This window comes from Microplitis demolitor, chromosome 4, assembly GCF_026212275.2.
Source record: "Microplitis demolitor isolate Queensland-Clemson2020A chromosome 4, iyMicDemo2.1a, whole genome shotgun sequence".
Taxonomy (NCBI): domain Eukaryota; kingdom Metazoa; phylum Arthropoda; class Insecta; order Hymenoptera; family Braconidae; genus Microplitis; species Microplitis demolitor.
This window is the reverse complement of record NC_068548.1, coordinates 16745482-16756035: the sequence shown is the minus strand read 5'-3', so window position 1 is coordinate 16756035 and position 10554 is coordinate 16745482. Positions and strand designations below refer to the sequence as shown.

Genomic DNA, 10554 nt, shown 5'->3' with positions numbered 1-10554 from the left:
TATATATACATATATATATTATACAAATATAAATATATGAAATCTAGTTGAATTCGAAAAAATATTTAATCCATCAATTATAGAATCTCTTGTGTGGTATCGGCTTTGGATCCGTTGAATCTGGCAGTACTGGCAAGGGAACCATCATTTCCATTGTTCGTGTTGTTGTTGTTGACCTGGCCATTTGTAAATGATGTCATTTCCATTGACGGTTGTTGTCCGTTCTATTCAGAAATATGTCTGTTGTTCGTTCGCTTCGTTTTTCAGATCTAGCAGAGGAGGCGTGTAGGCATAGTAATGTATCGTGTGTTGTGTTTATTTCATATGATTTTTATTTTTGAAAATGAAGTTAAATGAAGAGAGCAAGAATATCAAAAGAAAGAAAAGTTAACAAGAAAAAAACGTTTCAAAGAATGCTTAGATAAGCTTGTGCTACAAGCATTTAAATGTTTGGACGTCGAGTAAAGGATCTTGATTTGTACGTGCAACTTTGAAAAAAAAAATTTTTTTTTGTTTAGTTGAGTTTAAAATTAACATCGCAATTGTTGGTAATATAATCAGTGTAATTGTCGTGATCCTTGACTCCCGTCTTCGCAAGATCTCAGTATCACTGAGATTGAATTACGAACCTTAGGTTGAATTGTATTATCCGAGTTGTCAAGAACAGCAAGAGGATTCGATGTGATGTTAATCTTAGAATCTGTTACACTGCCATTCATAACTATACCATTCGCTATAGATTTACCTATGGAAAAAAAAAATCCATTTCATTAGATTAACAATTACAAATTATAAAATTAAAAATATTATTTTACCTTCATTTTGTGAAGACTCACGATTTTGTTTTATTCTGCTTTTCTTGTAAATAACTACAATTGCACTTAATGCGCCCAAAAGAGTAATACCTCCTAATGTGCCACCAATTATTGCATATAAAGTACCATTATGACTGTTTCTAGTACTTTGTGATCCTACACCCGGCAAAATTTGTTGAATCGGAGGTGGTTCTGTAATAGCTTTTAATGTTTTTTGACGAATAATTTTTGAAAATTCCGAAGCAGCATCCACAGAAAAACTTTGAATTTTAAATTCATACATTGTGTCTGATTGTAAATGAGAAATCGTAATATTAGTAGAATTTTTTCCTTCAACTGTTGTTTTAATGTAGTCTCCAGCTGATGTTGAAGCACGATGATAAACATAAAATCCATCGATATCAACCGTTTTGTCAGGATTTTGCCAAATAAGAAGTACACGATCTGGACCAAGTGCTTCAGTATTTGTTAATAATGGAATGGGCATTTTGTTTGTTTCAAAACCTGCCATACGAGTAAGATGAAATCGCTCGGAATTTTTACTAGGTTTATTATCATTATTAGAATAGACTGCAGCAATTCTAAATAGATATATATGATCTGGTTGTAAATCTGTAACCTCGAATGATCTAATATGATTTGGAATTTCCATATTTGCAGTATTCCATTTAGACTGTTTACCATTTTTTTTTGGTCCAAGTTCTCGATACTGAACTTTGAAAAACTGAATAGGAAGACCAGTTTTTTCGGGTACAGACCACCGAACCATTACAGAAACATCAGAAAGACGAGTAACTTCTGGTGGATTTGGCGGAACAAGTTCAATTCCTTTACGATTACTTTCTTTGTTTTTTCTTCTTCCGCCACCTTTAGTATGTTTATGAACATTTCCAGATATACCGTGTGATCCCTGATGGGAATTCATATTACCACCACGCATACGCTGTTTAGGATTTACTTTTGAAAGATTATATCCTGAATGAGATCCGTACTCATTGCTAGCAACGCATTGAACGATTCCCGCATGTTTTTTCTCCACTGGATCTATAGTTAGTTTTGAACCTCTAATTTCCACACTAGAACTTGGTTCAAGTGTTTCACCGTTTATTAACCACTCAATTGTTGGCTCAGGTACACCAGTCACATTGCAAAATAGTTCAAGATAACCATCTTCAGAAAATGTCGATGCTCTTGGTCCTTTAATAACTCTAGGTGGTTCAACAACTTTTAAAATTATAGAAGTTTTTATCTTATCATTGTCATTTGACCAAACACATTGATATTCTCCTCTGTCTGACGGTTGTACATTATTAATACTTAATCCTGAACTCTTATATTGTGAATATAGAGGTAAAGATCCTGCGAACCTTGACCATGATAGTTTAGGAATTGGATAACCCGCACCAAAACATTCTAAACTTATATTACTGTTTTTTAATGCTTTATATTCTGTTTGTGGTTGTTTAGTCCAAAAAGGAGAAATATTATTTTTCTCGATATAAACTTGTAATTTTGTTTGAAAATTGCTTCTATAAGTTTGAGTTACAATATAATTATCAGCAGTACAATGATAATTTCCAGAATCTGAAACTTGAGCATTTTCAATAATAATCGTTTTATCACCGGTAAGATTTACATTTTTTAGTAATATATCATTTTTATAAAATTGAACAATTGCTTCTGGTGATGAGTAAGGTACTGGACATGTTATTGGAACAGTATTTCCAACTGGGACACGTATTTCTACATCACTTTTGTCAGTAAATTTATCAATTTTCGCAAGACTTAGTCTGCCTGGTTCAGATGCAAGACCACTTGTACCTAAAATAAAATTATCAATAATCAATCTTTTATAAAAATTTTAAGTATTAGTTTTAAAATAATATTTAAAATATTTACCGTAAAATGCGATACATCTGTAATCACCTGCTTTAGATTCATCGTCAAAGGTAACAACGAATTTTGAAGTTTTGCCTCCGCTATTAGGAAGATTTATAAGAGGACCCCAGTGTTCGGAATTTAGCGGACGATGACGCCAAGCAAATTTATCAGCTTCTAAGTTTAAACTGCATTCAAAGTCTACCTCGTCACCGAGAGGAGCAGCTAAAGGCTGAGGATGCCGAGTAAATGACATTCCAAATTCTTGTCGATAAGCTGTATAATAAAATCATTAAATTTATTTCATTATTAATATTTTTTACAAAATAATAAAATATTACTATTTATTTACCTGATACATTGTAAATCAAGGACAGCCGAAATATTGTAATAATTCCGATAACTTTGAATGTTATCTGTCTCATCTTGATACATTCTAAAATAAAATAAAAATCAATTAAGTAATATATATATTTAAATATAAACAAATCGTTTCGTATTACGTGAATTTATGTCAATGTGCCATCAAGGGAATTTAACTTTAGAAACTACCCATTTTGTCTTTCCTCTCTTACTCTAAAGTCTTCTTTATTTACTTTTACTTTGAGTTCACGTGGATATAGAAATAGACACTTACGCTCCGAACATAGTCATGAGTAATCGAATGAGTCGTAATTTGGCAAATAAGATTTACAAAAAGAGAGAAGAAAATTTTTTTTATTTGATAACAGTTTAATATATATATATATATATATATATATATATATATATATATATATATTTTTTTTTTAATACTCCCAATTAGACTGATTTAAAAAAATAGTAATATACAATTAGAATCTTGTAACCTTATTTGGTAAAGAATAGAGTATAACATTTTCCACATGAACGGTTCTACACCCACATAGCTGCTTATGTTGACCACCACAATGGTACATAATCTCAATATCAAGAGAAAGCCAAACAAAAAAGAACGAGAATGATGATGAAAGAAAGAGACTGACTGCAAGAAAAATTTTTAATAATTGGACATTATCATTAAGTGTAGGTAGCTTCATTCTTAGACATTTATCATATATATTTTAGTTTCGTTCACTTATACTAAAATTTGTTTCTTTATTTTGTTATTGAATCTAACGGATTCATATTGAATAATTTGGTGAATTAAATAAAACAAAAAATAATATTAAATCTAAGGGCTTTGGAATATTAAAATTTTAGAAGTTATGCAACATGGTATAACTGAAGAAGTGGAAACTAAATCTTTTTTCTCTTTTTATGAACATAAAAAAAAAAAAAAATAAGCGTAATAAGTTTTGTAGCCATCGAAAAATCTGATTACGACTCATATCTCATCAAATTTTGAAATCGGATAAGTAGCTTACTAATGATTTTTTATTTTTTTTTTTAAACTGGGAAACTATTTTACCGATTGATCTCAAAACCAACCAGATTGAAATCTTGTTGAATGCTTCCAATTGTCGTAAAAGCCGTCGTAAGTGGTCAATTCGTTTAAGAGATAGTACGAAACAATTTAGTTTACACACACACTTTGACATTCGGAAATTATAAAAAACTATTTCTTAAACTTTGGAAGGTCGATATCTTTATTAATTAATTAATTAATTATTTTTCAATAAAATCAAACTTTTTATGATTCCAGTGTTTGATTTATCTCTTCCCCTCTCGCACAATAATTTTACAAACGACCCTGATTTATATAAATTTAACATCTCCGGTTCTGGAAGTCCAAGCCCATCTCCCAGTGGCACTCTTCTTTATTCAAGTAATAAAAAGGGGTGACCAGACTTGACAAGAGAAATCCTCTGTTATAAATTGAAGTGAAGTTAATAACTTTCTTTGTTGAAAAAAAAAAAAAAAGAAACGAAAGAAAAGTTAAAAATATTAAAAAGTAATTATGTCTTTTTGAGCAAATTTACAATATTTTAAATTGGATAATTATTGAAATATTTAAAAAAAATCACTTAAGTACAAAAAATGAAAAGTCTTTGGTGCGTAAATTTTCTTATTTCATTCATATAACTTATTTTTCAATCAATCGTTATTGAAGTTTTTTAAATCGTAACTCCCAAAGAAACAAAAAAAAATCAGCAGTAGAATAAATTTTTTTCAAATTTTGTTCAGGTGATTTCTTCAATAAACTTGCCAATTGTGATGATTTTTGTGGCACTCTAAAAATATTAAGATGAAAGAGTGATTTTGAGACTTATCGGCCCGGTCATGGGTTGTGGGTAATCAAAAAAAAATTTATTCTTTTTACTTTTTTCAAAATTTAATCTCTTGAATAATTAAAAATCTTCTTGATCGATTGATCTCAAAATATTTTATTTTATAATTCAATTACTTTAAAATTATATTTTTCATCAGATCATAAAAGTAAAAGATTGAAGTTTTAAAGACAATAATTTTTACTCTAGTTTAAAAAAACAAAAATACTGCGATGCGCTCCAGTATTTATATATTTATTATTAAAATATTTTTTTACCTTATTACTTTTTTTGATACTGAATTTTTGAGCAAAAAGATGTAAATAACAAACAATATTATATAATTTGAGAACAACCAATAATACACTTTGAACTTATTTCGTATTTATAGATGTGTCAAATGAGGGTAAAAAAAAAATTAATATTATAGTGTTAGCTATTAAATCAAAGGAAGTGCACTTGAGTTATGCCATGTGTGTTACTGGATACCCAGCGTAAAAAAGATGTTTTTTCTTTCTCTTTTTCCCATCATCGACTGTAACAATCGATGAGTTCCTGTTGTTCTTTTATCTACTTCTTGATTCCCACGAGGTTCAAGGAAGTTTTTTCATTAATATACTTTTCCGCAACTTAAAATCACACAGGTGTGACACTCAATAGAACTAGCAAGATTATTTTCATAAAAAATTTTTAATACCAATTAAATTTGAAATATGTAAATATTCCGCGGAATGTCCAAATAATAACTACGAACTATAATAATACACGCTTGTCAATAAATTAAATCTTTTTTTTAGTTCTTTTAGCAGCTGAGGACTAACGCCGTAAAACGATAAATTTGAAAAACGCGTTTTAAAATTTATTCTTTTAATATCAAATTTTTTTAAATACATTCATATTATGATGAAAAAAAAAATAAGAATAATAATAATAATAACAAACAAATAATGAATGAATTATTTACCCTTTTATGATAATCTTGTCAATGTTACCCTTGTTTATTTATCTATAAAGTTTTAATTTCCCACAAAAAGTCACAAATAATTTCCCAAATGTATTATAAACTTACTCCATTTTCTTGGTTCTACCTCTTTCTTAAACTTTTTTGATTCAACTTTTTTTTTATACTCGAATTCCGTGGCTTACGGTCAACGCGGCGTTGCCGAGCGACACACTACTCACTTGTATTTCGCGACGATGGTTCTTGGCGTCTTGGCGTCCAACACATCGTTGGAATGCAGACCGACAGGTTTTGAAGGCACGCCGCTTAAGACTGAGCTAAAAATTTAAGAGTTTCTGACTCTGAGTCTATCTGAGTGGTGTGCTGCCTCTATTTTCTCGCGGGTGTTTTACTGCTATAGTGTTCCCTTCATATTTTAAACGCAACGCCACCTGGGTTTTCGCTTACACCCACGTATAAGTATATAGTATAACAACATGGTGTGTTCTGGCGGGTCTGGCACATGGCCCAATTGGGACAATAGCCAATAAGCAGGGAAAAAAAAAATATGCTGTATTCTTTTTCTTTCAATTCTTTGTTGTACATGAACAATATGTGAGGGAATTTTTATTACAAATAAATCAAAATTTAAGATTTTAATTATGGTAAAAATATAAATTATATATCTTTTAAAATATGTCGGGTTAAATTGTAAAATAATCGAGCTTTGAAGTTATGACATGAGTAAAAAATTATTAAATCACAAAAACTTTAATTTACGAAAAATATTATAACAAAATTATTTATTTTTAAAATTATTCGTAGAAATAATCATATTTGAAAAATAGAATGATTTTATTATAATAACAATAAGAATAAATAATAAACTTGAATATTTCGTAAAGAATATTTAAATTGATTGAAATGAAACGAAAAGTAAAAAAAAACCTTAAAAAAAAAAAAAATTAACGAGCAACTTGAAGAAAATATATATTATTTATTTCGTAAAAACTGAATATTAGTTAACGTTCCTCGAAGATCCTCGACGTTCTTTTGAATACCAATCAATCGATAGTATGATAAATGGTATATTATTTTTAATAAATTGAGAACATTATAAATATTTATTACATTAAATATAATCAACTGTGTTTAGGTTATTATACATCGTAAAAATTCATTGGATTAAAATCGCAATTCTTTTATGTTTTAAAATAATATCTCAATGTATCAATATATATTTTGTATACGGGAATGTTATATGTGTAAATAAAAAAATGAATGAGTAACATTGATTATAGTTTATAGTTTAACGTTTTTTTAAAATTACAAGCTAAATTAATAAGCAACAAATATTTTACACTTGGTTTTCTTCAAATTAATAAGACAATAAAATATATACATATATACATGTATATATATATTAGGGTGTTTCAAAATAAACATTTTTTTTTTTTTTTTTTTTTCAAGTCTTATGGTCTTAAAAGTTAGTCTTAGGTATTCAAAAAATCCTCCTAAAAAAGCAACTCTAAAGCTCAATCCTGTTAGGAACAAATATTAATTTTCTCATTTGAATTACATGTAAGAAATTTTTTTTTGTTTTTTATATATAAAAGTATTTAAAAATCTTTTTTTTGAAAATCGAAGTGCATGGTCTAGTAGGAAATTAAATTCTCTACAAAAAAACCCCTAAGTGTTTTCTTCGTACGACTAACAGAAAAAAGTTATGAAGCTTGAAACAATAGTGAATTGACAAACTTATCGTAAAAATTATTTCCGGATTTTATTACGTGTACATGTGTATACGGTGAATCTATATACTATGTATAATCAACAAGGTCTTTTGAAAAGATCTCTGAAATCTTACTTATTTTCCGTATAAATTTCTAAAGAAAAATATTTTTTTTAAGAATTAAAATTTTTTTTATTTCTGTATTTTTAAATTAAAAAAAAATTCTGTTTTTAAAGTAAGGAAAATTTTTCCCATGTGTTAAAAAAAAAAATTAACAAATAACATTAGCTCAGATGAAAAAAACCTAAATTTCTATCAAAAAACTGTTTAATGCAATGAAAACATGAAGTTGTACTATTTATTATAGTTTAAAGCTTCATAACTTTTTTTCTGTTAGTTCTCCGGAGAAAACACTTAGGAGCTTTTTTGTAGAGAATTTAATTTCCGACATGACTATGTACTTCGATTTTCGAAAAAAAAATTTTTTTAATACTTTTATTTTTAAAAAATAAAAAAAAATTTTTTGCATGCAATTTGAATGGGAAAATGAATATTCGTTGAGCTCTAGTAGAATTGAGATTTCGAGTTGCTCTTTTGGGAGGATTTTTTTATACCTACGATTAACTTTTGAGACCATAAGAAAAACAATTTTTTTTTTTTTTGAAACACCCTAATATATATATATATATGTATACGTATATGAACCCTTTTTGGGTTTTCGAAATTTTTTTAATTCCGCACTCATCTCTTTACATTTATGAAAAAAATTATGTCAAAATTTAACCTTTTAACCTTATAGAAATATAAATTTGTACAAGTAAATTAAGTAAATACTTAATTAATAGTTAGTTAATAAAATTATTTTTGTAACAATCAAAAAAATCATTAGGATTTATAGCTTATTGGATTTAATGGTCAGGTAATTCACAAGTAATTATAAAACATTTCTTTTCTTTACAATAACGTTCAAACTGAAATTGTAAATGCAAATAAAGATTGATTTCATTTTGTGACACGAATTATTAGTTAGATTGTGATAAAATTTTGACAGTAATTTTTTTCAAAATTTAAATATATATATATATATATATATGGGAAGGTGTTTCGAAAAATAAATTTTTCTTCTTATGGTCTCAAAAGTTGGTTTTAAGTATAAAAAAAAATCCTCCCAAAAAATCAGATCAAAATCTCAATCCTACTAAGAGCTCAAAGAATATTCATTTTTCCTATTTATAATGCATATAAAAAAAATTATTTTTTTTGTTTTTTAAAAATAAAAATAAGTTGAGATAGTTTTTTTTCGAAAATCAAAGTACATAGTCTTGTGAGAAATTAAATTCTCTACAAAAAAGGAGCCGAGTATTTTCTTCTTATAACTAACAGAAAAAAAGTTATAAAGCTTTAAGCTATAATAAATCGTATAACTTCATATTTTTATTATATTAAACAGTTTTCTGACGAAGCCAAAGATTTGAGCTAATGCTGTTAGATCTCAGAAAACTTTTTAAAACGCCTGATTGATTATATATAATACATAGATTCACCGTTGAAACATGTACATCCAATAAAACCCGAAAATTAGATTGAAAGAGGAAATTCAAATGGAAAAATAAATATTCGTTGAGCTCTTAGTAGGAATGAGATTTCGTGTTTGATCTTTGGGGAAGATTTTTTTTTTAATAGCTGAGACAAACTTTCAGACCAATAAGACTTGTAAAAAAAAAATGTTTTTTTTTTAACCCTAATATATATACATGTATGATAACACGATATTATAAAGTACGAATTAATTATACAACAGATTGATTTAATTCTTTTTGCAAACATTAAAATTATTAAAAGATAAAGTAGATTAGTAGTTATTATTATGTACATTAATTTTTTTGTTTAATATTATAAATTTATAGCATGAAATTGACAATGTGAAGATTTTTTTTTTAATTTTGTATTTTTTTTTATAAAATAAAATTTCAAATTTTCAAAAGTCCAAATATATTATTAAAACTTTGTCGTTTGAGTTATTAATATAATTAAACAACTTTAACAGTTTTAAGAATAAACAATTTACTAAAAGTGGTAGATGATTTTTTTTTGTTTTTTGCATATCGCTTACTCATCTGTTTGGCACAATATAACGCAACTGAAACAAATGAAACACGATGTGGCATTTTGATTGTCCGTTGCTAGATGTATCACTTTTTTAAAAATATATATACTTTATGCTCTCATTTATAATCGACTTTTTAAAATATTTTTCATTATTAAGTGTTAATGTTCTTTGATAACAATCGTCATAGTTTGATTAATATAATAACTCAGCCGACTAGAGTATTTCATTCGATATCAGGTGTTACTGGTGTATTGCTTACTACTTTGTGATTTATTTAATTATTAAATATTCTTTTATGCCACAAATAATTATATTTTTTTTGTATATAAAACATTTGTCTTCAATTTAACTATTCGTTTTTAACTACTGTCTAGTTTAACTATAAATAGCTTATCATAAGTAATAACAATCATATGAATAAGCTTTCCTATTAAATTAGTTTAGAATAAACTACATGGAAGAACCGACTTTCACTCGTAGAAAATAAAAATTAGTGCATTTATAATGGTTGTCGTCATGATTTACCACATTAACTGATAATTAGATTTGATACAATTAATTTATTTAATTTTTTTAAATTTTTTTATTGATGATAGTCGCATAAAAAAAATAATATATAATTATAAACAACAACAACATTAACAACAATAAGATAAATATAAAAAATTTTAAGTTGAATTTAAATGATTTTAAGATTTATGGTCATTAATTTAATTTAGTTTGTTGAAAATCAATAATTTTGTTAATTGTTAAATATTTACATTCGTAAAATAAAATCATAAATCAAACATAAAAAAATGGATAATTTTGTAAAAATTATATTTAATTTTCGTTGTTAATAGCATATAACC

General features: G+C 26.8%; 1 protein-coding gene across 5 annotated transcripts; it reads right to left on the bottom strand.

Moving 5' to 3' along the window:
* Positions 1–6216, bottom strand: LOC103571498 (interference hedgehog). Of its 5 annotated transcripts, none has more exons than XM_053738487.1 (6): positions 6104–6216; positions 3046–3129; positions 2715–2969; positions 816–2636; positions 630–745; positions 1–224 (listed from the first exon to the last, which is right to left on the bottom strand). In XM_053738487.1, the coding sequence occupies exons 1-6, from the start codon at positions 6147–6149 to the stop codon at positions 78–80; spliced, it is 2469 nt and encodes an 822-aa protein (XP_053594462.1). In that variant the 5' UTR covers positions 6150–6216; the 3' UTR covers positions 1–77. The 5 variants fall into 5 exon arrangements, with proteins under 5 accessions (XP_053594462.1, XP_053594465.1, XP_053594464.1 ...); XM_053738490.1 differs by lacking the exon at positions 6104–6216 and adding an exon at positions 3542–3739 and having other exon boundaries at positions 3–224; XM_053738489.1 differs by having other exon boundaries at positions 4–224; positions 5991–6202.
* Between the last annotated feature and the right edge of the window lie 4338 nt (positions 6217–10554).